This window comes from Penicillium subrubescens, assembly GCF_028828155.1.
Source record: "Penicillium subrubescens strain IBT 31985 chromosome Unknown utg000005l_segment0_segment0, whole genome shotgun sequence".
NCBI lineage: Eukaryota > Fungi > Ascomycota > Eurotiomycetes > Eurotiales > Aspergillaceae > Penicillium > Penicillium subrubescens.
Window position 1 is genome coordinate 1,730,116 of NW_026643155.1, and position 25,870 is coordinate 1,755,985.

The 25,870-nt window shown below is 51.4% G+C and overlaps 11 protein-coding genes across 11 annotated transcripts; 5 read left to right on the top strand and 6 right to left on the bottom strand.

The window, feature by feature from the left end:
- Positions 1-153: 153 nt before the first annotated feature.
- On the bottom strand, positions 154-1,598 carry N7473_007135 (uncharacterized protein). The gene is made up of 2 exons (XM_057153075.1): positions 1,206-1,598; positions 154-1,116 (listed from the first exon to the last, which is right to left on the bottom strand). The coding sequence occupies exons 1-2, from the start codon at positions 1,516-1,518 to the stop codon at positions 380-382; spliced, it is 1,050 nt and encodes a 349-aa protein (XP_057007413.1). The 5' UTR covers positions 1,519-1,598; the 3' UTR covers positions 154-379.
- Positions 1,599-2,077: 479 nt separating this feature from the next.
- N7473_007136 (ATP-binding protein) lies at positions 2,078-3,996 on the bottom strand (the record flags this gene model as incomplete). The annotated part of the gene is made up of 5 exons (XM_057153076.1): positions 2,078-2,518; positions 2,576-2,916; positions 2,985-3,226; positions 3,289-3,654; positions 3,713-3,996. 5 exons carry the CDS (start codon positions 3,994-3,996, stop codon positions 2,078-2,080), a joined length of 1,674 nt encoding a protein of 557 aa, XP_057007414.1.
- A 1,580-nt stretch (positions 3,997-5,576) lies between these two features.
- Positions 5,577-9,586, top strand: N7473_007137 (translation initiation factor 3 subunit CLU1; the record flags this gene model as incomplete). Its single annotated transcript, XM_057153077.1, has 4 exons — positions 5,577-5,613; positions 5,725-5,799; positions 5,855-5,910; positions 5,981-9,586. 4 exons carry the CDS (start codon positions 5,577-5,579, stop codon positions 9,584-9,586), a joined length of 3,774 nt encoding a protein of 1,257 aa, XP_057007415.1.
- Positions 9,587-10,421: 835 nt separating this feature from the next.
- Positions 10,422-13,223, top strand: N7473_007138 (uncharacterized protein; the record flags this gene model as incomplete). The annotated part of the gene is made up of 1 exon (XM_057153078.1): positions 10,422-13,223. One exon carries the CDS (start codon positions 10,422-10,424, stop codon positions 13,221-13,223), a length of 2,802 nt encoding a protein of 933 aa, XP_057007416.1.
- Positions 13,224-15,022: 1,799 nt separating this feature from the next.
- N7473_007139 (uncharacterized protein) lies at positions 15,023-15,226 on the bottom strand (the record flags this gene model as incomplete). Its single annotated transcript, XM_057153079.1, has 1 exon — positions 15,023-15,226. The coding sequence occupies one exon, from the start codon at positions 15,224-15,226 to the stop codon at positions 15,023-15,025; it is 204 nt and encodes a 67-aa protein (XP_057007417.1).
- A 1,071-nt stretch (positions 15,227-16,297) lies between these two features.
- On the top strand, positions 16,298-18,100 carry N7473_007140 (ferric reductase family protein; the record flags this gene model as incomplete). The annotated part of the gene is made up of 1 exon (XM_057153080.1): positions 16,298-18,100. One exon carries the CDS (start codon positions 16,298-16,300, stop codon positions 18,098-18,100), a length of 1,803 nt encoding a protein of 600 aa, XP_057007418.1.
- Positions 18,101-19,186: 1,086 nt separating this feature from the next.
- N7473_007141 (alpha/beta hydrolase) lies at positions 19,187-19,975 on the top strand (the record flags this gene model as incomplete). Its single annotated transcript, XM_057153081.1, has 1 exon — positions 19,187-19,975. One exon carries the CDS (start codon positions 19,187-19,189, stop codon positions 19,973-19,975), a length of 789 nt encoding a protein of 262 aa, XP_057007419.1.
- A 489-nt stretch (positions 19,976-20,464) lies between these two features.
- Positions 20,465-21,286, top strand: bud32 (serine/threonine protein kinase BUD32; the record flags this gene model as incomplete). Its single annotated transcript, XM_057153082.1, has 1 exon — positions 20,465-21,286. The coding sequence occupies one exon, from the start codon at positions 20,465-20,467 to the stop codon at positions 21,284-21,286; it is 822 nt and encodes a 273-aa protein (XP_057007420.1).
- A 164-nt stretch (positions 21,287-21,450) lies between these two features.
- On the bottom strand, positions 21,451-22,499 carry N7473_007143 (putative gamma-cysteine synthetase regulatory subunit; the record flags this gene model as incomplete). Its single annotated transcript, XM_057153083.1, has 2 exons — positions 21,451-22,378; positions 22,477-22,499. 2 exons carry the CDS (start codon positions 22,497-22,499, stop codon positions 21,451-21,453), a joined length of 951 nt encoding a protein of 316 aa, XP_057007421.1.
- A 328-nt stretch (positions 22,500-22,827) lies between these two features.
- Positions 22,828-23,992, bottom strand: N7473_007144 (aldo/keto reductase; the record flags this gene model as incomplete). The annotated part of the gene is made up of 6 exons (XM_057153084.1): positions 22,828-22,980; positions 23,052-23,421; positions 23,501-23,682; positions 23,741-23,798; positions 23,852-23,862; positions 23,918-23,992. The coding sequence occupies 6 exons, from the start codon at positions 23,990-23,992 to the stop codon at positions 22,828-22,830; spliced, it is 849 nt and encodes a 282-aa protein (XP_057007422.1).
- Positions 23,993-24,468: 476 nt separating this feature from the next.
- Positions 24,469-25,845, bottom strand: N7473_007145 (uncharacterized protein; the record flags this gene model as incomplete). Its single annotated transcript, XM_057153085.1, has 1 exon — positions 24,469-25,845. One exon carries the CDS (start codon positions 25,843-25,845, stop codon positions 24,469-24,471), a length of 1,377 nt encoding a protein of 458 aa, XP_057007423.1.
- Positions 25,846-25,870: the final 25 nt, after the last annotated feature.

Sequence of the window (25,870 nt, forward strand, 5' to 3'; positions counted from 1 at the left end):
AGATGAATTTCTGATGGATAGTGGTTGGATTATTTGTGAATTTTAGCGATTATGAATAAACATAGGACTCTCGCAAATGCATATTACAATCTAAGAGATATCCAGTTTCATCGCCCTCTTGCTATCAACTGCGGGCTGCGGAGGAGAGGCAACTTCAAAGACGTGAAAGTAATAATCATTAGAATAGGTAAGGCACTCAATGGTATAGCTATACAGTCTCCCCGTGGACTTCAAGTTCTAAGGTGTCAAAAAACACTGAAAATTGCCAAAAAGAAAAAAAAATAACTGCATCACGGACCGAGCGCCGTCCGAACAACGCTCCCAAATCAACTAAATCCCCATCACCCTCGAACGCCTTGCGCTTCCTTGATATACGAGCTTACAATCCATCCACCGCCTCAATCCAGCCAAAGGTTGCACCCACCGCCCCTGTCGCAACTGCCCAGACCAGGCCCCAGGTAGCCGCGCCCTCGATGGAAACACTTCGAATAGTGCCCGCCACCTGAACAATCGTGTTGACAAGCACTCCAGTTGCGAGCAGGATAGTTCGCGAAAGGAGAATCTTGCTCTTCGTCGACAATTGGCCCCAGGTCTTGCGGTACACTGCCGTGACCAAGTACTCGCCCTCCCGGCTCGCAGACTGGTCCGCTTCCCTGGGGGTTTCCTTTTTATGGCCCGTAGAGCTCACAAACAAGAAGTCACGCGCAGCAATGCCGGCGGGGAGTAGAGTAAGAAAGAGGATGGGAAGGCCGGCGGGGCCAGCGTGCGCGGCACTGATATCCTTAATATCCTCGAAGTGTACCACGAGCTTAGCGGGGAGCCAGGACGCATAGCTTGCGTACATAATGACGCTGAAAATGGACGTCGCGGCCAGAGTAGTGTAGATTGTGGTTGGTCGGTCCTGCAAGATGGCCCGATTGGCAACGGTGCCAGAAGGCGCGTGAGAGAGGTCATGAACGGAGGTAGGCCGGCGCAGAAGCGCGAACGGGATCACTATTGAGATAATAGTGATTGAATATGAGGCCAGTACCGCACTTGGGCGGACTTTGTAGAAGAAGGAAAGAAGGGTGTAGGTCGGTAAGTGTGTGAGGAGGAGGAACGAGGCGACATCCCGGCCTGAGGGCATCGCAACCATTGAGTTAGCTCATTCTGTGCTCTTAAAACTTGCGACAAATATGCTCTCCATCGAGAGAAGGTGCACTCACTGTCAAACCCAAGAAGCCAGGCCAAAGCAATCTCCACACCCTTCCACGCGATCAATCCCCCCACTTCCCACCATTCCTCGAGGTGCTTGCTCACGAGACCAAGATCACCTTGTGTAAATCCAGCAGAGAGGTTCAACAATACCGAGCTTAGAACCAGACTTCCGAAGAAAACCAAGAAAAAGCGAGCTGGCGAGGGGATGCGCGCCAAGCTCGACTTGGGCGCGACGCTCTTCAAAACATCCTTCGGGTCTTTGGGATTGGGTGTTGGTTGCGCTTGAGCACTTCCAGGCGGGAGTCGCTTTCCTGGAGACATTTCGAGCTTCAAGAGAGATCACAGACCCTGGACTTGAATATTTGAGGAGTAGAGAGCTCTCGGAGAGTGGAAAGGTGAAGGAGGAAAGAGCGTGAAATGAATGGGCGCGGCGGTGAGTGCGTGATGATGTCACTGCTGGGAGCTTCCAAGGTCACGCCTCAAAGAATTCAAGATGAACTCTCTTGTGCCCACTAAATTTACAATCTCCACTATTGGGGGTTATGATGATGGGATATTTTTGCTATTTGAATCAGTAAAAAGTATCACACATTTTATCATAATAATTTTTACAGATGAAAAGCTATGTTAACTAGGGTGGAAAAGATCGCCGAACCGATTCTTCCCGTATAGAACAGCTTCAATATAGGCGAGGGGGGTCGCCAGATCACGATGAAAGACTCAACTATCATGGCGGTAATTTCTCGATTATGGAACGAGCTATTAGACACAAAGAGTGACGGGTCTTGCAGGTTTCATGGTTTGGGAGCATATACATTGACATATTGACATAACAGTAAGTAGGTAACGTGAAAGTGATAGTACATAAGGGTAAAACATCTTAATCTTCATCCTCCCCTTCGCGTTCGGCAACTGCAAATTCCACAGTTCCACTTTCGCGTCCCTTAGTATCCCGGACCACGATCCGGTACTTACCATTGTCCCAGAGATCCTTGATTGTCAGTTCACGCGTGCGACCGAGACTCTCAATGTCACCAATGCGCTCCAGAGTGTCCTCCAGGTGCTTGTCAAATCCTTCCATGGCACAGATTTCTCGGAAGGCCTGCTGCATGGGGACAGAGTCGGCGCGCACCATGGCTCGTGAATCGATGGTGAAGATGTTCTCGTGATCGTAGGACTGGACGAAATCGGCACGAGTCATGATCTCGCGTGCTTTGTGGAGAGGGATCTCGGGCAGAATGTGGCCCTTGTGTGGGTCGTAACTCTTCTCCATGTCCTTCTCAAGGTCCACGAGGGCTTTGGCTAGAACCATGGCAGCAGACTAACTTTGCATTAGTATACTTCGTGCATTCACAGCCTCTCAAAGAGATAAACTCACTGAATACTTCTGCTCGTCCATCACATCATCATCCATCTCCATACCCAGAATCCAACATTTGTTGAGAAACCAGGTCTTCTCGGCCTGACAGATCTCATTGCAAGTCTTCAAAACATCCTGGGATTTGGCAACGCGATTCAAGAAGGAGAGGCGACCACCAACTTTGTCGTACACGTGCTCGAGAACCGAACCGGGCAGATCCTCATGGCAGAACTGCTTGCGGTATTTCCAGAGCGCGGTCATTGCCTTGTCTTTAGGAAGGTCCGAAACTGCAATGACCTCCATACGGGTCGCGTAGCGCTTCAGACGCTCATATACCCAGTAGTCATCACTGTTGAGAACTGCTTGACGAGTTAGACAGCCCCATGAACGAAGAATCGGGGTTAGTATAGAGCTGGTAGCAACTTACTGGTTGTAACCAGCCCACTTGCAGCCCACTGCTCAGCGCGCTGCTGGATCATCTCAAGCAAGTCTTGCCCATCGTGATCATCTCGGACAAGGTGAGTGCTATTGACAATGAGAACAAGCGGAGGAGAGCCTCCCTGTCTTCTTTTCAACGCGACTTTCTCCAGTTTGTTGAAGGCCCGCTCGATATCCAACAACGGGGTGGTGTCTCGCGGGCCGCGGATGCTGAACAAGCTGCCGATGTAACTGCACATATATTGTTAGGGCCATCGAACCTTTTGATAAAGAGGACTGGGGAAATGGAGTACTCCTCGTGGAACTCGTAGTCAAGAGCTTTTCCAAGCCGAATCCGGAAGATTTCCAGATCCGCATGGGCCTCAAACATAGCGCAGCTGTTACCATCAATCTTACGCATAGCTTCCAGGAGCATTGATGTCTTTCCAGTGCCCTTTTCACCAATAATTAGATAGTAATGACCACCACGTCGTCCCGCCACAATGTCGTCAATTCGAGGCTGCTCGTCCCGAACAACCCAATGCTCTTCATCACGATAGTGGTGTTTTCCCGACACTACACCTGCGATCTCAAGAGCAGGATCACCTGGCTTGAACGCGTTGTCCATTTTATCCAAGATCAGGTACTTGTAGTACTGGTGATAGGAATATCCCGCCGCACTATAAACTCAAGATTAGCCAGCAAGCTCGACCTTGTACATAGCAACGGTAGCCTTACCCTAGGATAGCAATCGAAGCGGCGGTTGTTGCGGCGGTCTCAAGCATCTTCAAGATTGTACTTTTCAAATTGGGGTCTGAATCGTTCTTGCGACCCTTGCCCTGACCCTCTTCCGATTCATTTTGGTCGGTGGGATCGGGCGTGTATTGACCTGTGTTTTGCGGGTTTGAGGAATTGAACCGCTGACCTGTGGCTTGCAGAACTATTCCATTGTACCGAAGTGGTCTGGTCAATCCTCGCCTAGCAAAGGAGGGAAGAGGATGTCCCAGCCGGTTCCATAACATCTTGAAATCGATGTTTCAATGCCTCAATTGGTACAATATTCAGAATCTTTGTTTTGCCCTTGGATTAGGGCTGGATCAAAGACGCTGAGTTTGATTCTCTTTTTGGAGATTAATTCAGCACAAATGGTCCCGCACGTCCTATCGAATGGATGCAGATGCAGAGCGCAACAGTCGCTAAAACTAGAGAGGCTTCGCGACTTTCAGCGCCACAGCAACAGGGGTAATGGCGCTTCGGAGATAAGAGATTGGACGGGGCGTGAGACCCCAAGGTGATGGTTTAAAAAAGACACAGAGAAGAAGATGAGACTGCGGAAATACCTTAAGGAGAGACTGGAAACATGTTGAATAGAAGTCAGCGATAGGAGGATGTTCAGGTGGAAGGAGAAACTGTGGCTTAGCTCAGTCGTAGTGGAGCCCAATCTTCGACAACTGGAGTCTTGGCAATCGTATCTGGGACTCGGTGGCTCGGCACTTGAGACTCCTCGCGGCTCTGGGGAACATGCATACTATCGGTGTTGTCTAGTGCTGGAAAACATATCGACTTAGTAGTTTGTTTGTACATAGAAGATCCTTTCTCTCACAAGAAGTATAGCAGTGGTTTTTTTTCTTTTCCAAGGTACACTGTAACGTTGTGCTTTCAGGCTATCCTACGGAGCTGTGCTATATATATTTCCAGGAGAAGCTCGAGGTATACCTAGGGATCATAAGATGGAGGATCCGCTTGCACAAAAAGCACAGACAACAAATCCTTATCGATCTGCTGTTTTTATCTTACGGAGAATCTCTTCAAGGCTCCTTTCATCCTAAGTTTGTTGGTTTTGCTAGAGGGTCGTTTATCCGAAACTAAGCGGGCAACGAGCCGGTACTCCATAGCACCCGGGCAATTCACTTCGAAGTAAGACCAATGGAGTTCAATATAGGACAATTGGATAATAAACATAAAAATACTAACCAGTCTGAAAGTGCACATCATAACTAAATAGTAGCCTGTCTCGCTGTGGTGATTCTAAAATTCTCCGTCCACCAACATGTGGCGGCCTGAGGCACCAAAGTAACTATAGGGAGGTCATCACTTTAAATAGCGCCAATTTTCTACACGCCGAACATCACAATTGAAAGTAAATCAATACAATCTAGGTCAACAGTATGATGACTATCAATGCCACCTTTTCCCCTTCTCCGTTATGTCTCAAAACTTTCTCCTTCTTCGCACAATGTGGAGTAGACTCTCCGCGGCGTCTTCCCCGAACCCACCGCCCGAGCACTTCCGAGGGTATGCCGCATCCGCGAAATTTTCTCCTCCGTTCCACCGCTGTTGTCCCTTCTCCCCCATACCGACCGATTTTCTTTTGCATCTTTCTCTGGGGTCCGGGGTTATTGGCTTAACTGGTTCAATTGCCCTGATCCTTGTACTATAGCGACTTTTCTTTTCTTTTCTTTCCATCCCTGCTCAATCCCCGCAGGTCCTCGCTTTTTCCATTCCCGATCGGTTTCGTCTGAACTTCACTCCACAGCTGTGAGGTAGCTATTCGTCGCATCTTGAATTTGTCGGAAGCTATCCTGTTCAACAATTAAACATCATGGCGCAACCCAATGGAGAGCAGGAGCACTCGAAAGGTCCGTCAATTCTCGAGGTCTTGCGCGCGGTAACGGTCACACGAGACCCCAGACCACAGCATACACCGCAACAAAATTCCCTTCGACAACGATATACTGATCCTCAAATAGAGGTTGCTCAGGCTACCCAAGACCCCACAAACGGCACCCACCCCGAGGGCGCTGCCGAGGATGACAATGCGGGTGGTATGTTGCATCTTTGGAGCTAGGGCGGTATGGCAGTTTTCTGATTCGAGTCCAGGTCTCTTCCAGATCTCCGTGAAGCTTCCCCACGAGCCGCACAAGATCCAGGTGATGGTACGTGCTATATCATAGCAGGTTTTATATTAGACGTTTCTCTCTGACTCGGTCGTCTTCCTCCCCACAGGTCTCGAGCCAAGAACAGGTGCAAGATGTTCGCCAATCCATCGTCGAGCTGCCCGGTACCTTCCAGTACACATGCTTCCACCTTGAGTATAACGGAACCCGCATCAACGATTTCGTCGAGCTGTCTGAGGTCCCCGACTTGAAGGCCAACTCTGAGATCGTCCTGGTTGAGGATCCCTACACTGAGAAGGAGGCCCGCATGCATGTTGTGCGGACACGCGAGCTGGTTGGTGCTGCTGGTGATCGTGTGGACAACCTGCACGGTATTTCCGCCGGTCTTTCGCTGCACGATGCCATCTCGGCTGAGGCTGCTAAGGCTGGCGAGTCCGAAAAGGACCACTCGCTCGCCAAGTACAACCTGACCGGCGAGTCCTCGCTCCAGACTATCCTGCCCCAGGAACAGGCCCCTCTTCCTAAGACAGTGAAGTCAATTTCATTATCACCGTGGAACCCGGTGCCCTATAACCTCCGTCAGAAGGGCCACCTGCTCTACCTCCAGGTCATCACCAATGAGGGCGAGCAGTTCCCCATCACCTCCCACGTTTCGGGCTTCTTCGTGAACAAGTGCTCCAACACCAAGTTCGATCCTTTCCCCAGAACTATCATGCCCAAGAACGTGAAGGGTAACGCCCACTCTCTCCTCACCCTGATTTCTCAGCTGTCGCCTTCCTTCAACACCGCCTTTGAGGCTCTGCAGGAGTCCAACAACCAGAAGGATCTCCTGACCACCTTCCCTTTCCAAAACGCCATTCCCAACAGCCCCTGGCTCGTTGCCCCCACTACTTCAAGCCAGAACGCTCACCAGCCGGATATTACTCGCTCTCAGGAGAGCTATCTGATCTCTGGTGTGGATAATGCTGAGACCCTGCGGGACTGGAACGAAGAGTTCCAGACCACCCGCGAGCTGCCCCGGGATACCGTTCAGGATCGCGTCTTCCGTGAGCGATTGACCTCCAAGCTGTTCGCTGACTATAATGAGGCTGCCGCTCGTGGCGCGGTGTTGGTCGCCCGCGGCGAGGTTGCTCCTCTCAACCCCACTGAGGCTCGGGATGCTCAGATCTTCGTTTACAACAACATCTTCTACTCCTTCGGCGCAGATGGCGTTGGCACCTTCACCTCCGAGGGCGGTGACGAGGCTGCCCGCGTGGCTGTTGGCAAGGACGTTTTGGGTATCAAGGCTGTGAACCAGCTCGATATTCAGGGTCTTTTCACTCCCGGCACTGTCGTTGTCGACTACCTGGGCAAGCGTATTGTTGGTCAGAGCATTGTTCCTGGTATCTTCAAGCAGCGGGAGCCTGGTGAGCACCAGATTGACTATGGCGGTGTTGAGGGCAAGGAGGTTGTGGCCACGCACCCCGACTTCCAGCCCGTCTTTGAGAAGCTGTCCAAGGCGCTTCGCATTAAGCAGCACCCTGTCTGGGACAAGGATGGCAAGCGTCATGACCTTGAGGGCAGCGTGGAGACCAAGGGTCTGCTCGGTACTGATGGACGCAAGTACGTTCTTGATCTGTACCGCGTGGCTCCTCTGGATGCTCTGTGGCAGGAGGAGGAGGGCAGCGATGCCTACCCTCACCGCATGTCGGTCCTGCGCCTTGAGCTCGTTGAGTCGTACTGGCGTTCTAAGATGAGCGCCTACGTCAAGGCTGAAGTCGAGCGCCGCAAGGCTGCCAAGGCCGAGGAAGCCTCTAAGGAGGCCAAGCCAGAGGAGGGTTCCGAGGAGAAGACTGAGGAAAAGAGCGAGGACCAGGATCGTGTTGATATCTCCGGATTTAACCTCGCCCTCAACCCTGATGTTTTCAGCGGCCAGGTTCCCCAGACCGAGGAGGAGAAGGAGCAGTGGGCCCAGGATGAGAAGGAAGTGCGGGAGGCCTGCGAGCACCTGCGCTCCAAGATCATGCCCGACCTGGTTCAGGACCTGCATGATGGCGACGTTGGCTTCCCCATGGACGGCCAGTCGCTCACCCAGCTCCTCCACAAGCGGGGTATCAATGTTCGCTACCTCGGCAAGCTGGCCCAGCTGTCCACCGAGAAGGGTCCTCGTCTTCAGGCCTTGTCCACTCTCCTGGTCCAGGAGATGATTGCTCGTGCCTTCAAGCACGTTGCCAACCAATACCTGCGTAATGTTCCCGCTCCCTTCGTTGCTCCATGCATCACTCAGCTCCTGAACTGCCTGCTGGGCACTGATGTCAACTCTGCCCCTCGCGCTGAGATCGACCAGTCCCTGCGTGATGTTTACCCCGATGGCGACTTTTCCTTCGAGAAGGTCACCCCCGAGTCGCTGCGCATTGAGATCGAGAAGCAGGTTGCCATCCGCTACCGATTCTCTCTCGAGGAGGGATGGGTCAACTCTCTGCGCCACCTGCAGCTCCTGCGTGATATCTCTATCAAGCTGGGTCTCCAGCTCGGCGCTCGCGAGTTCGCTTTCACCAAGGACCAGGTCAAGGAGCCCACCCCTGTCGCTCCCGTTGCCAACGGGAATGGCCAGGATGATGGCAGCAACAAGAAGAAGAAGGGCAAGAAGGGCGGCGACAACAAGTCCCCTACTCGCGCCCCCGTCCAGGCCAACAAGCCGGCTGTCACTTTCACTGCGGATGATATCCTGAACATCGTTCCGCTGGTCAAGGATGCTTCCCCGCGCAGCGCTTTGGCTGAGGAGGCCCTGGAGGCCGGTCGCATCTCGCTCATGCAGAACCAGAAGCAACTGGGCCAGGAGCTCATTCTGGAGTCTCTGTCTCTCCACGAGCAGATCTACGGCATCCTCCACCCCGAGGTCGCCAAGCTGTACCACCAGCTTTCTATGCTCTACTACCAGACTGACGAGAAGGAGGCCGCCGTGGAGCTGGCTCGCAAGGCTGTCATCGTCACTGAGCGCACTCTGGGTGTCGATTCTGCGGACACCATCTTGGCTTACCTGAACTTGAGCTTGTTCGAGCACGCCTCTGGCAACACTAAGACTGCTCTGGTCTACATCAAGCACGCCATGGATCTCTGGAAGATCATCTATGGTCCCAACCACCCCGACTCGATCACTACCATGAACAACGCCGCTGTCATGCTGCAGCACCTCAAGCAGTACGCTGACTCCCGCAAGTGGTTCGAGGCTTCCCTGTCCGTCTGTGAGAACCTGTTTGGCCCTCAGTCTATCAACACTGCCACTATCCTCTTCCAGCTTGCCCAGGCTCTGGCTCTGGACCAGGACTCCAAGGCTGCCGTTGTCAAGATGCGCGAGGCCTACAACATTTTCCTTGCCCAGCTTGGCCCCGAGGACCGCAACACCAAGGAGGCTGAGACATGGCTCGAGCAGCTCACTCAGAATGCCGTTTCCATTGCGAAGCACGCTAAGGATATCCAGGCCCGTCGCCTGCGTCGCATCAACATCAACCCCCGTGCTCCCACCATGGGAACTCGAGTCCAGCCTCAGGTCGGTCAGACCGCTCCTGAGTCTGCTGGCACGGCCCCCGCCACTGGATCTGGCATGGACTCTCGCAGCATCGACGACCTTTTGAAATTCATCGAGGGTGGTGACCAGAGCTCCTCCCGCTCCAAGCAGAAGAAGCGCACCGCTGCCAACCCTAAGCTCCGCGGATCCAAGCAGTCCAAGGCTTAAATTTTCTCTGAGCAAATGACTTCTGTCTGACTCTTACTCAAATTTGTTCACTCTGACATTGGTGTTTCATTTCTCATCTTCTTTTCTTGGCCTTCGCATGTCTTAACAATAAAATACTCCATGATCGTTTTTCGGAGGGGGACCTGGTTCGGTTTGATGAGCGGGAAAATACTGTATTATTCTAGATCTCTCTCCTCTCTATCTTCTTTTTTTTTGTTCTGGGTCTATTGATCTTGTTCCTGGGCAGTGCATGGGAAGGTTCATGGATTTGGTTGTACTTATATGGCCCTATATTCGATGTGCATTGACGATGCGACGGCCCTGTGTACCTGAGAATTTTTGCATTTAGCATTGTGACTTGGGTCATAGTATATGATGACGGATCAAAACTATCATGTTCATACCACATCTTCCACTACTATTTTAAGAAATTCATACAACAAAGCTTCGAGTCTTGGCGGTGCGGCCTCGGCCTGGACGCTTGACCGCATTCGGGACCCACCTTTGTTTACTTCGTTTCTGCTGGTCGCCGATTGACAATTATTTCGTGTTCTTTGTTCTACCTACATTCTGCCTTAATACGCACCTCTTATTCTTGAGTTGTAGTACATAAATTGGCATCTTTGTTATTTTATTGCGCTGGCGACTGGCAATGCCTGGACGCTAGGCGTGGTGACTGCTATGCGTGCGTCATGACGAGTCGGTGCTGAGCCTTGTTACTCTAAGTACGTCCCAAGGCACCTCGAACACCTTCTGAGCAGCTCGAGTTGAGACTGACCTTTCAATATATAGACATATGGATTTATTTGACAGAGTTATTCCCATACACCCCCCAATGGACGACGTGAAACCCACCGCAAGATGGGCCAACCGCATGTTACGCCCCTTGGCCTCAATCTACCGCCGACTCGAGAAGCACTATGAGACATTAGCGATTATCGCAGCCGATTCGAACATACTTGAACATAACACGAACATCAATACTCGTACAAAAAACACAAGCGAAGTTGTGAAGGCCCAGGACAATGACTCGGGATCAGACGCGGACGAGGATGATCCGGTCTGGGTTCCTGGAAAGAAGCCCGATCAGCGGCGCTTGCGGCATAAATATTCGTCGCGGGGAGAAGGCAAGGGAGGCAAAAGGCGAACGCGACTGTCGATACATAGTCCGGAAGCCAGTCGTACTCTGCCCGGCGCAATTGAGCTCGCAACCCCGGTGATCACGGGAAAGCGATGGGAAGCGCCTGCGAGTGCTCAATCACAACCCTCAGCCGAACAGATCAGGCCAACGAACCCGCATAGACAACTTCAGGCCTTCCGTGACAGGTACCCTCTTCACAAAAGCCCCTGGCAAGAAATACTTGGTCAATCCAGCGATCCGGGATTCGCCAGCATAGTACATAACCTCGACCGCATTCTTCAGAATTTTCTGTGCAATACTCGAATTACGAAACGTGATGCCAACGAGACATCGGCCCAGATCGTCCGTGGAACTCGGTCTTTGTTGTCGACAGTGGTACGACGATTGCCTGAATTCATCGCAAATGAGCAGGACGCCCAGGACGAGTTGGATGATGATAATGACGAGGACATGTGTAATGCGTATTTTACCGAATTGGAAAGCTATTATGCCCCCCATGGTCAAGGGTGGAGGCCCCTTCGGGAGGCTGTTCGAGCACAAGGCATTCACCTGGTTTCGAATATGATAATGAATGGGTGGTTGACAGATCCGATCACATGTGCATTGATTGAAAAGTGTCGACATCATGAGCCTGACGCGTGTGAATCATTGCTATCGATATTTCTATCGACGCGTGAAAGCTATCCTTATCCCGTCGCCCTCAAACCTCTTACCGACTCAAACGAGCCGGGTGATCCTATCAGGCTACTACGGAAATACTCGCACCACGTCCGGGCCCATCGCTCGTACGTTTTTGATGAGCTTGCCAAGCTTCTCACACGTGGTGTGCTGCCTCCAGAGTGGATGGCGACCAGGTCATGGACTAGTTGGATGACTCGGGCGACTATATCATTTTCGAGAGGGGATGGTGACTGTGCCGCCGCCTCACGACTGATCGAAGCCGTTCTCACATCAGCTGCCGATATTCTACCGGCTATCGCGGTTCCAGCATCAGAACGAGGTGATACGGCTAGCTGCGGTCTTGTCTATGCAAGGCGAACAATAACATCTCCTGTTTCAACTACGGACAGACTTGATCTCCTTCGGAAGTGCCCTGTGCCGGTGGAAGATGCGCTGAGCAACCATGTGACGAGTTTATTGGCAGCGGTGTGCGGCATGCACATCTCGCGATCCCGGGGGTTCGATGTCCCGGATAACTTCGAAGGAACAAAGGCTGGTCATATCATCAATTATCTTCGCTTCCTCCTTGAGAAAGACATGGAATCTCAGCCGCTCTCCCACGCCACTATTTTAACTTTCCATCAGTTACTCAGGCGTGGCAGCATTCTAGTGGCGGATTGTCTTTTACAATGCAACGATGCAATTTGGAGAGGCGACCCTAAACACACGGTCAGTTCTACGCCCGTTCTTGAGCGATATTGCGAGATATTGGCATCCCGTTCGGGTCTAGTCAAAGAATTGGCCTTGTTTGCCCGGCAAGCCCTCCGATGTTTTGGCAGTACGACAGATGATGAACGTCTCTGCTTGGGCCGAGAGGTTCGTCGCATGTTCTCACGGCTCCCAGGCATGACCGATGCGCCAGCTTTGTCTACTCTTCTGGGTCGAGTGGCCGTGGAAGCTGCCATGGATTTCGCAGAGAGTACCGGTGAGCCAGACGATCACGTGTGGGCGGTTGAGGTTCAAGAGACGGTCATTACTCTTCTGGGCAAGAGGCAACCTAGTCCCGCATCTTCGGACGGGTTGGAGGAGCAGGGATCGCGGAATGGATGTTTTCGCTGGGAGGAGAGCATTGGAGAGTGGGTTGCTCGTACTCCCGCGGCCAAGTTGAACGCACTACCGATCGCCGTGGCCAAGGGTCGTGCCTTTTTGAATTCAACGCCAATGCCAATGTCTTACATCCCCTGCTCTACAGGCAGCAGCTCTCACGAGTCCGATCAGGAGTCCGATCGCTTCATGGAGCCTCCTTCGAGCATGACCTCGTCACCACCGTCCGCTGGATTAAAGCGACCCCTTGAGTGCACAGACTCTTCGCCTCTGCAAATAGCTAAACGACGACGGCCAGCGCCTGTCATTGTGGAAAATCAAGAACGGATCACCAGAAGAAGGAGTGGACTGTTGTCTACTACCGTTGCCCCCAAATCTCCATTTCTGGAGCCGGCACCCTCGCAGCGTCGTATTCTACGTGCTCTACCGAACCGCATGGTAAACAAGCAGGAAACCTCCACGACGGCAAGGCTCCCGACGAAAGTCGATGTAGTGATTTTCAACAAGAAAGAAACTGAGACCAGTGAGACACCTTCTCGGCCGGGCCCCGAGTCAGACTCAGAACCGGAACTGGTCGAGAAGCGGATTCACCGGGCAGTGGAGCGGCGCAGGTCTGGGCGATCCCGTACGTCCGTCCTTCCCCGTCGAACCCTGCGAGTTGTCACCCCGCGGAGATCAATGCTCATACCCTGCTCTGAAGAAGACAGCGATGATGAGCTTAGTTTCTTATAAACTGTTACCCCGGCCTGTTTAAGGTTGAGGAACAAGGGCTCGTTGTCAATCAGGGTCTTGTGGTCGATCCTTCGGGAGGATGTGTTGTCAGTCATCTTGCCACCGGGCACGAGCGTCATTGATAGATTGATGCACAGTACTCGTGAGAGTGGAAAGCGCCCGGGCTTGTCTAGCCCACGCGACACTGGGCCTGGACGCTCCTTTCCTTGAAAACCAGTGGTGAATATGAGCGGTTAGAGGTGGGCGCTGGCCCGCCTGTTGTTTAGATTGGGGGTTTTGGTGTTTCATTCTGATTTGATACCCCCGGCTTTGGACTTGTTTTGGTTGTTATTATTTTGGTGTCTGCTTTTGTGTGAAATACTCCTGGTCTCTCTGCCTTGCTTCTAATTCACTTACTTGTTTGATTGCCTGTTTTACACCTCCCCCGCCTCCCATTTGTCTAAAGTGGTACTTGGAAGTTTATACGAGTCGGATCTGCAATTTAATTGTGCATGGAGAAAGTATGTTGAATATGAATCCACAGTCTCCCGTCTTCTTCACAGTAGGATCATGCTCCAAGACACTAAGAATGGCTAATCTTGAATAGTTGGCCACTCAATAGCTAAAATAGTACTACTCCGTCGGTCATGGTTATCTAGGTTGGAATAGTAGCTTATTTTGAGCGGCACGAGAGCGGGAGGGGCAAGACGACTAGAGTGATAGCGTGACACCTATCAATCTAGACTCTTGAAACGTCTAGTGCCAAGGCATCTGTATCAGCTCGCCGGACGCCATTGATAAACCCACTTTATCTGGAGACATACAGGAAAAATCGATTGTCCACCAAAGAGGAGAGACGACCGACGGCCTGGTAAAGTACCAATTTTCGGCATGCCATTGCAAAGACAGGTCTGACTCCGAGACCTTCTTCCCGTCTAGGCTCTAGCAAACTCTTGCTATATCCCTGTTTCGACCGCCTGCAGCGATAATGCGCAGATTTTGATTAGTGGACACTCGTGTCTGAGTACATATGAAAGATGAGATGACGGGAGCGGGATCTTATTGGTATTCGGGTGATTAACTATCTTGACTATCATAGGTCTTGGGTCTTGGGGTTGTGGACTCGGCGGGAAATTCTCCATCTAGGGGAGATTAAGGTCTGACATAAATGAAGGCCCCGGTGTGCCAAGCATTATGAACCGTGATACTGGGAAGATTAGGGGAGTGAGGGCGGGAAATAGAGTAGTTAGAAAAAAGAAAGTACCGAGTAGGAGAGGAGTCATTTTCCATGGAATATGCAAGATGACTACCTTCGATCATGGAGGGTTTCAAACATGAGTGATGCTATCATGCTCCATACTTGCAGCCGTGCATGATGCCAGGTCCATCTGTCAGTGCTCCGTTTTGGAGGGATTGTAGACAACAAACTTGATTTAATCACATTATCAAAATATGCAACTATGACTAGGTATGTCAGACATTTTATCAGTAATAGAGTGTGGGACTCCGTCTGTACGCAAGACTGTTGTTAGTATCTGGTCCGACACTCGTGACTTGTTAGTGACCCTAAGCATGTCGCAGAGTCCACCAAACTTCCCCTCCGCAGCACCACACTTTACCCCTTTGGTCTCTTCAAGTATCCACTATCCAGCCACCCATTGGCCCATCAATCAAGCAAGGCCCAATCTCAAACAACCAGTCGTCCGCCAACCCAGCGATGACGAGGATCGGCGCCATCAGTGCTCGGCAGCTAGCCTGCTGCTGGCTGGCTGGCGCTTGTTGCTTCACGGCTTGAGCTGGGACGTTTCATCACCAGCCAGTCACATCCCGCCGACTGCATCCCCGCCACTTGCGGCGCCAAGTGTACCTCGACCTTGACCTGTCGCATGTCGCATATCGCATGTCAGGTTCCGGTTGACGGCAAAATTCAAGATTCGATACAATGGGTCACTCTCCAGGTACCCGATTCGATCCCATGGAACGTGGAAGGTCGTCTCCGGACGCCATACTACGTACTCCTCCATTTTGAGCCCCTCCAAATAAACTCATCCATTCGATTTTTGCATTCGTGACAGAAAATCCCGTCCCGATCTTCCCCCTCCTGCGGATCAATGATGAGATGAACATTCCTTGCCGAAGGCTTGAGAGCGTGGCGCCAAACAAATTCCCCTTCCCCGATCCCTGACGAGAGAGAGGGCTCGGAGTAGACACGCCGAACAAGATAATACATGATACACAGTTCGTCCGCTAACGCTTGAATAATGGACGGTCACTATCCGTCGGCCCAGTCTTACTCGATTCTACACATTCTCCTTGATGGCCCTTAGGCCGACTTGGCCTGTCTCATATATCCCCACCATTATTATTCAGGAAAAGCGTGGATACCAGGCAAAAAGTGGTCCTTCTCGATTTCATCCCATCCCCCTTTGTAGTCGCAGGCCTCGATAGTTCCCTTTCTTCGTTTCTTTTTGGTTCCTTTGCCTCATCGACAAAAGGCCATTGTTGTTCTTCCCTTTCTTTTTATCTTCTTTGGCTTTGTTGCCTCCTTTCGTTTCTCCGACAATCGTCTAGCAACGCGGTGGACAAGCTCCATTCGCGATTTTTGCCCTTGCCAGTGACCGGATCACCAGCATTCCTTTCGTTGCCCACCGACAAAATCACATACAGCCTCTGCCAGATATTCCAGTGGCTCTGTCATTCCTGTCGTCCCGTGCTGCGCACCCAATTGACCAACGGAACTTTCCATCGATTGATGCCTTGACCTACATCTCTCTTTGAATTTCATCCAATTCCTTCAATTCAATCTAGGCAGGTCCTATCGTCGTCTCCAGCCACTCAACGACATATTGATAGGCCTTCTGGGACCTCCTCAGCAATCACCTCGCTTCTTTTCCGTGCCTTCTGAAGCAGCCTGGGGTTGCTTTGGTTTGCATTCGTCCAGGACTTTTGCCTAGGAGAAACCAGAACGCTTCTAGAAAGGCTTTGGTCGATTGGCCTTGCCTTCCAACTCAGTCACCTCTACAGCAAGCTGGTCTTGCTCAAAATCAGCCAAAGCTCTCATCTTTCCCGAGACTACGATCTTAACCAGTACCATCATGCAATCCCTGCTGCTGGCTCTGTCCCTCGCGGGACTGGGCAGTGCCCAAGAAATCATTATCGAGAAGCGAGGAGGAGGCAAGAACAGTGCCATGGAGATGTGGTATGAAGCCTATAATGATGACCTGGCACGCTACACCATCCTTGCACTTGGCTGTGCTGCCGCAGCATACTTTGTCTGGTCTCTCGCCTTTCGATTCTCTGGCCACCTGCGACGACTGGCCACTTTCACCGATGACAAGCAGAAGTATTTTGTACCTGCCCACGACAAATTCTGCTGGCTGAAGGAGCACTTGATCTATGCTCCGCTGTTCGGCACCCGCCACAATCGCGAGTTCCAGCTTTCATCGGCTATTAACATGGGAACCCTGCCCAGTCGGTTCCATGGCTTCCTGATTGTCGGTGTCGTTGCCATGAATGTGGTCCTCTGCACAGTGACTACTCCCTTTAACTCCGAGGAAGACACTCTGGCAGGCATTGTGCGTAACCGTACTGGCACTATGGCTACTGTCAACCTGATTCCTCTGATCATCATGGCTGGCCGCAACAACCCTTTGATCGCTATGCTGCACGTTCCCTACGACACATGGAACCTCCTCCACCGCTGGCTAGGCCGTATTGTGGTGCTCGAGGCTCTCGCTCACACATTCGCCTGGGCAATTCCCAAGGGCCAGGAAGCGGGCTGGAATATCGTTGCAAAAGCCTTGGCTTCCAGCAGCTTCCTCCTTGCGGGCTTGGTGGCCACCGCTGCATTCACGGCCCTCATGCTGCATTCGCCATCCGCCATTCGTCACGCTTTCTACGAGACGTTCCTCCACCTTCACATCGCCATTGCCGCCGTATCCTTTGGTTTCCTATGGGTGCATCTGAATGGCCTGGCTGCTCAAAAGTATCTTCTCGCCACGATTGTTCTCTGGGCCCTAGAGCGTGCCACTCGTCTCTTCAGTATCATCTACCGCAACTTCGGCCGTAAGTCCACCACTGCAACCATTGAGGCCATGCCTGGCGATTGCATGCGCATCAGTCTCCGCATGGCTCGCCCCTGGACCTTCAAGCCTGGCCAGCACATCTACCTCTACATCCCAGCTGTTGGCTGGTGGACGGCACACCCCTTCTCCGTCGGCTGGAGCGAAGTCGAGGAAACCATGCCCAGCGAGAAGTCCCTCCCAATCGCCAGACAAGATCTACTCGGCGTACCGAAAAAGACAACTCTCTCCCTGCTCGTTCGCCGCCGCACCGGCATGACCGATAAGCTCTTCCAGCGTGCTTCAAACGCCATCGGCTCACGCATCACCCTACGCGCCTACGCCGAAGGACCATACGGCAACATCCACTCCATGGACTCCTACGGCACGGTGATGCTGTTCGCCGGTGGCGTGGGTATCACACACCACGTCCCCTTCGTCCGACACCTGGTCGCCGGTTTCGCCGACGGCACCGTCGCAACCCGCCGGCTGACCTTGGTCTGGATCATTCAATCCCCGGAGCACCTGGAGTGGATCCGGCCCTGGATGACCAGTATCCTGGCCATGGAGCGCCGCCGCGAAGTCCTCCGTATCATGCTTTTCGTCACTCGGCCCCGTAACACCAAGGAGATCCAGAGTCCCTCTGCGACCGTGCAGATGTTCCCTGGCCGACCGAACATCGACACTCTTGTTGGTATGGAGGCTGAGAATCAGATCGGTGCCATGGGCGTGTTGGTTTGTGGTAATGGTGGCTTGAGCGATGATGTCCGCAAGGTGTGCCGCAAGAGACAGGCTAACTCGAATATTGACTATGTTGAGGAGAGTTTCTCGTGGTAGTGCCTTTTTATGTCTGTCTTGTTCTTGTCTCAGCAGGATATTTGATGTGATGTTGTTTGAGCGAGTTGGTCGTGAAATTGATATATGGTCCCCTTTCATCTTTTGCCCCCTTTGGTTTCTCTTTCTTCTTCTACATTCCTTCCTTGGGCTGCAAAGCCTTTTCTTTTGGTCAAGACCCTTTTTTGGATATGATGTACTCTTGGACCTAGGTTATTGAGTAGGTCATACCGTCTTTCTTTTTGTCGCTTCTTGTTGGAATGAAGCTTTTATTCTTTTGTGTACACTGGCTTTATACTACCTTCGATCGTGGACCTTGTTCCACGATGTCTTCGGAGAGTTGTACATATCCCTCGTGCCTGCCAATGCCAGATTGCGGTGCTCTGGTTGAGAAGCAAATGGTCCTTCGTAATTTGATTATCCCTTCACTCTTGTGATGTATGCATTGTTCAACGTTTGTTATTCATATCGTTCAAGCCGTATAATGCCGTTCTTCCAACAGTGCTTATACACGTTTCCGATTGGCTATCACTGTAGTACTCCAACCCATTATAGATCACTCTGATCACCTTCAACATTCTAACGTCTTGCCAAACCAAAGAAATACACGAGTTCTTGATTCTTTCCTTAACCCTGAAATATCAATCCTCAATCTAGGACTCTCTCAACGGATCCCGCGCTAGAGAATTCGCTTCTACAAGGGAAAAATAAGCAATTTAACGATGCTGGAAAGTCGATCAGGCCCCCCCAATTGTGGAGCTTCTAGATGGTAGATGGTGGAAACCTTCAAAGGTCATCTTGTCAGCACCGTACAATGTGATCATAAATAATTGATCTGATTTGAGGACACCTTGGGGCCAAAAGACGTGGCCCCTTCTGATGTATTGACGGTGCTTTACATAGCCCCGAATGCCGATCAAACATCATTGAAAAGCGCTTGATTCCACAGACCTATATAAGACTGAATACACGCTCACCCGGGGTCCCATCAAGACAAAGCCTGATCATCACGAAGTGTAGCATCGATCTACTTCAAGTATCCGCCAATCCTAGGCACAACCACCAGGGGCAATAACCCTCTTTATCAACATGTCTAGCCAAAAACCTACAGCAATCCTCATTATCCACGGCGCCTTCTTCCTCCCATCGAGCTGGCAACCCCTCATCAACGCCCTCACCCAGTCCCAACAATACACTGTTCGATGCCCACACCTCCCCAGTTGCGGCGACGAACGGTCCCCAAAAGCCACCCGAGACGATGACATTGCCGCCGTCCGCACAGCTGCGCAGGAACTCATCAATGAAGGTCACAAAATCCTCGTTCTCGCCCACTCCTACGGCGGAATAGTCGCCTGCGAAGCAATAACTGAAGACCTCTACGCCCAGTCCCACACGAACCACAAAGGCAACGGCATCGTCTCCCTACTCCTCCTCAGCGCATGGCTAATCCAACCCGGCCACACCTTCGAAGACGTGATAACCAAATACGGTTTACCGGGCGAAGTCGACGTAGGAAGTAACGGGGATGGAACTATCTTTGCGAGGAATGCGCCCGCTTCGTTCTATAATGATATCGATGATCCGGTGGTAGCGGGGGAATTGGCTAAAGAGAATGTTACGCATAATTGGGTTGCTGGGCCTGGGAAGATTAATGGGGCTCCGTGGATGGATTTACCCACGATGTATGTGTTTTGTAAGAGGGATTTGGCGATTTTGTTGCCTTTGCAGCGGTGTATGGTGCAAGATGCTTTGGATGCTGGGGGGAAGGGGAGGGGGAGGTTTGTTACTGAGGAGATTGATTCGGGGCATTGTCCGTTTTTGAGTATGCCATGGGAAGTGGTGAGGGTCGTGAATAAGGCTAAATGTGAGTTTGATTGAGGGTGGGAATTGTTGTTGATAAGGGCTGGGATTGGGGATGTGAGGCTTTAGATCGGATAGACAGTTTCTTTCATTCAGATTATCTCAGGTTCTATTAGATGATTTGATACAAGGTTCTGCAGTAGTTCAATCTTTGGCAGTGTCAATTGCATCGAAATAGATTATTTCATGAAATTACTTTCGATGTAAATGGTCCATCCTAACATCTCACTGGGTTAGTATTACCAGAGAAGATATGCCCAACAGACATACAACATTGGACAATTGAAAGCAACCATCCATTTTTTTCTCTTTAGATTCAATGGCTTTTCATACAAGTTTGATAGGATAACTCAATAGATTATCAGATCTCTGCCAATTCGTGTTGGTAGTGCCCCACCATTTCCCATCTCCGGGAACTTTTTTCACCTCCAACTGCTCCTCCACCTCCATCTCTACATCAACCCTCTACACCCACATCCTCAATTGCTCGACCTCCTCCTCACCACAATGGCCGACGAATACAGACCCCCGGCCCTGCCCTCCCCCTTCACCAACACCACCCCAGCCCCGACACTCCTCGTCCAAGGTGCCGAGGCCCACCTCTACAAAACCGTCTCTCTGGACCCCTCCATCCCAGCAGCCCTCAAAGTCCGCCCCTCCAAGCCCTACCGCCACCCCATTCTCGACCGCCGATTGACTCGCCAGCGCATCATCCAAGAAGCGCGATGCTTAGTGAAACTGGTCCGGGAAGGGGTGAGTGTCCCCGCCGTGCTAGCGATGGACTGGGAAGGACAAGGCGCGGAGGAGAGCGCGTGGGGAGGGGCGTGGTTGATGATGGAATGGGTTGAAGGACCCGTGGTGCGAGTGGTTCTTGAGCAGTGGGAGGCATGGATGAAGAAGAATGCTGCTTCGTTGGATGAGACTCAGCTCCAGAAGGAGGAAGATCGGGTGCGGGGCTTGATGAAGCGGATTGGACATACACTCGGTGGTTTGCACAAGGCTGGTGTCGTGCATGGAGATTTGACTACGAGTAACTTGATGCTGCGCTCGCCTGCTCAGGATATTACCGACAGTCCGACGGGTGTCTCCATGGAGGGCGAGGTTGTCCTGATCGACTTTGGTCTAGCAGGGCAAAGTACGCAGGATGAGGACCGCGCGGTGGATTTGTATGTCCTGGAGCGTGCTATTGGAAGTACGCACCCCCGATCGGAGCCCTTCTTCGAGGAGGTACTGCATGGATATCGGGAGAGCCACAAGGGAACTGGATCTACGCTTAAGAGACTGGAGGACGTGCGGATGAGAGGCCGCAAGCGGAGCATGATTGGATAAGGGGACTGCCCTTGTCTTCAATATACATTGTCCGAATGGCGGATGCAAACGATTTCGTCTCATCTGGACCCTCGCAAAAAACGCCAACGCTGAATCATGAAAAAAGAAACCTGAACCTCTTTTGACGACCACTCATCTTAACCAACCACCTTCCCCTCGTTCCATTATGACTGGGACTTGACACATGTGCCGACATCTGCCAGAGCGAAATATCCCTTGTTCTCAACCACGCCGCGATCCTTCACCACGGCCGTGTACTTGACCACCCATTGCGGCTCGACGTGTCCCTGAATTCCGTCGTTAGCATCTGGCGTCGAAGCCAGGATGCCTGCACCTCCCTTATCCGCCGGCCCCAAGAGCTCTCGTGTCGTGCCGACCGGAAGGATATCATTGCAATCATTGTGGGTCAAGAGTTGGATCTTCTCCTGCTTGGCATAGAGAATAAGGGACTTGGGCACCACGCAACAGTCCTTCAGGTTGATCTGATCCACCGAAGGCTTGAGCTGGGTATGTGGGAGGAAGCGCGCTAGCCGCTCGCTGCCGAACTCGGCGACGCCCAACTGCGCGATCATGCCCTGTTCATGCAGGGACTCAAGCACTCGCCACGTCTGCACCATGCTGTCAAAGTCATCCTCCCCACTAGCGTCAGACCCTTCCTCATCGCTGTCGTCGTCCGCATCAAATAGAATCCCCGGGAACGAAACTATCAGCAAATCGATAGACTTGACATGTAGCTCCTTCAATACCAGATCAATTGCTTCCCTTGTGTGTGCGCAGCGTCTCGAGGCTGGAATCCCTGGTAGATAGAATAGTTTCACCGTGATATCGTATTGATCCCGCTCCTCGGCCAGTCCATGCTGTGAGAAATCCACGGCCGGAATGTAGAGAGCCCCGTCGTGATCCACCGTCCACGAAGAATAATCACGTTTCTCAGGGTGTAATCCGTTCGCATCGCCGTTGGTCCCGTTCGTACCGTCGTCGAGCACTTGCGAAGCCAGGAAGTTCGAGCGCAGGGACGTTATCAACTCGATGTTGGACTTCTGCGTCAGCGGCGAGCGGATGACAGACGGTCTGCCTCCGTTCATAATATTGCTAGTGCGCACAGCGCGTCAGTCACTGAGTTCTCGTTTCTCGTTGGTTGAGGATATTCCGGCGCAAGCTGGACTGGACTGAGAGGGGCGGCGACTTACGAGGTGGAGAGGATCAACTTCATGATTGCGGTGATCAGCGGGATACCAGGGGAATCTTGGGTCTATCCTTTTCTCAAGCGGCTCATGTAGCCGGGGGGTGGTAAAGAGTACAATAAAGGAGAGTAGAAGGCGAAGAAGCAGAGTTGAATAAATTCCGCCGGAGGCGCAAACCCCGCGATGGTTCGGTAGCCCCTCCGGACTCCCTGACAAATCCACTACATAGAAGCCCGATAGGTAGGCTCCACACGATTCGACGGCTTCAATATTAATTCTAACAAACTCAGGGTCATATTGACTGTGTTTTATGTATCACTACTCCTAATATAGCCTCTCACAGAAATGACTACATGTCTAGTCCTCATCCACAGTCGGATCCCAGTCTGTAGGACTATACTCGCCCGTATCCAACGACTTCATATCCTCCTCATCCAATTCAAAATCAAACACCTCCGAATTCTCCTGGATACGCTTTGGCGTCACAGATTTTGGCAGTGGAACAAAGCCCTAATATACCGAATTAGTCTTCTCTTTATCCACATAGAACCACAGCATTTGACCCTCCATAGACTACTTACCATCTGCAAACTCCACCGAATCAACACCTGCGCAGGCGACTTGTCATACTTCCCCCCAATACTTCTCAGCACCGGCTCTCGGAACCGCGTCCCATGTGCCAGGGGAGAATACGCTTCAACTACAATCCCTCGACTCTGACACCACTCTGCTATATCCGAGTGATCCAGCCAAGGGTGTAACTCGTACTGACCCACGGAGATCTCGCCGCCACCTCCACTCTGGATATACTCCTCCAATTCTTCGAGATGATGGATGCCATAGTTGGATACACCGATTGATCGGGTTTTACCTGCTTTCTGGGCTTCGACGAGGGCGCGCCAGGAGCCTAGACGGGCTTCCTTGCCGCCGTAGGGGGCGTGGATTAGTATGCTAAATAAGGGGTGTAAGCCCCGGTTCATTGAACATGTTTAGAGTGAAGGGGGTTTGGGAAGATGGAAGTGAGACTTACAGATCGAAATACTCCTGTCCTGCCTGGCGGAGACTCGAATCAATGGCCCGCTTTGTATCGTCGTAGCCCATTGATTCCGGGGGGATCTTGGTCGTAAGGAAGATGTCGGATCTGTCGAGTCCTGAATTCTGGATAGCCCGGCCACAACCTTTTTCGTTGCGATACATAATTGCCGAATCGACCTGGGATACATATTTAGTGCTATGCATCGATATACTCTGCCGACTGGGATGAACGTACATGTCGGAATCCAACCTTCAAAGCCTCCAAGGTGACCTTTTCAGTTGAAGAAGGGGGGCTAAAGCTGTCAGTTAGGCCTTGAAAATAATCTTTTTCTCGTTTGATACATACATCATGTACACCTATCATGACGTGTTAACCATTACTCACGTCCAAATGCAATAAACGAATGCTTACCCCATAACCTAGGACCGGAATCTCATGGCCGGAGAGTAGTTTGTATTTAGACTGGAGAGTCTGCTTAGGCGCCATATTGGAAGAAATAAGTGTCGTAAAGCAATTCTGTGGAAATGAGAGGAATGGGAGAGTTTGTGAAAGAGGAGATTGTTGGCGAAGAAAGGACAGCCGTAGCGATGAGATCATCCCAAGTGGGGGGGTGTCAGCGTGGGGTTGTGGTTTGTAAAGACCCGGGGCTTGAAGACGCTCTCAAGATGCTGGTTTATATCAAGAATCTTATTCTTAATTTATGGAAAAACTATACTTTTCTTTCAAAGGACCTTGATGCCAGAACAAAGTATGTGAAGAAAGGTTGATTGACAGTAATTGAGCTCTCGACCGATTGCCGGGTTATTTGGCATACTCCGTCGAGATTGGGGAGGGGGTTATAATAGACGCTTCAAAATGCCGTACATGAACGCTATCTGATTCAGTGGGAAAGATATTGATTTCATATTTGATCTCCCCAGGTCTATACCCTCCGATTTCATATCTAATAAAATCATTGAGTCCTAATATTGGTGCTCAAAGAGCTGACCGCAAGGCCAAACCGAATTCCAGTAATCTACTACCTCCTCGGATCCCGAACCAAGAACCAGGAATGAAACACCTCTCTCTTGACATCGACGCTTCAGTTCCTCTTCCTGAGGAGTAACCTCAGGTCGTCTGAAGCTAGAGACTTCAACACAAATGGTTTTCAGGTTCGGACAGAAGTTTGAATCCAGTAGAAGCTCAAACTGTTCGATCCACCACTGTAACAAAGTCCCATTAGAGTCGTATAGGGATAAGAGTTCCAAGGAAGTCGGAAGCACATCCATTAGGTTCTGTGTCGGATTTCCTTCATCATCCCGTTCCAGGATACTTTCGCAAGCAATATGTAGGATTTTCATATTCGTAAAGTCTGCAAATGACCCCATGAATAAGTTCTCGTTTTCGTCGGACTCATAACCGCCGCTGTCATCGCTGATCGATAACGCCTCCAATGTTGATTTGTGAAATAGGAGAGCCTCATACAGCTTGCCCCGATGAGATGGATCGTATGATACCATGTTCCCGCCATCGCCAATTCTGAAGGTTTTCAGCGCTTTGCAGGCTCGTATCCAAGTCTGTAATCCGTTCGTTGCATTGGTCATTCTCAAATCAATATCGGTGATGCTTGAACAACCAATATTAACGTCTTTGAAAGGCTCATTTTGGCCGTATTCATCATCCCAATCCAAGCCATCATAGAGCATAAAGCCACCTATCTTTCGCATGGAAGGAAATTTGAAGAACGGCAGCATCAGTTCTGTTTCTGCGCCGTTCTCCGTATCCCAGTGCGCGGACCAGGCCTCTTCGAGATGCGGGAAGACGGGAGTCTCTGATTTGGCAACTTTAACAAACATGTTGGTGACATAGTCTGTATCTCCAGTCCAGACGATGCTGATTTTGCGCAAGTTGGTCATCTTTGGAATGAGCAAGGCTAGCCAGGCATCTGTGATTCCCATTTCGAGGTGCTTGACCCATTTTTCTTGCTGAGTTTCATCACTAGTTGCTTCTCGTACCAGCTTCTCCGTGAGGTCACGGTCGAAATCAAAGTCGTTTGGATACCCGTGAGCGTCACAAGTCCTCTCAGTCTCCCAGGAGCCCAAGTCCAGCACCCGGACCATGCTTGCGTATTTGGGCTTTCGGGCAATCGTGGAGAGGAAGTGGTATACCTGGGGCGCATTTTTAGATGGCGTATCTTTAGTTCCCCAAGCATAACCGCAAAGCTTGACATTGCAGAAGATGGACGAGTGCAGTGCCCCGTAGAGTCGACGGCATGAGGTTGCCAAGTGCAGCCGATCATGTTGATGTTCGAGCTGCTTGGAGATGAGCCAGAGTATTTCTTCTGGAAGTTCTGAAAGCATGGCAGTGGATATGACTGAACCAAGA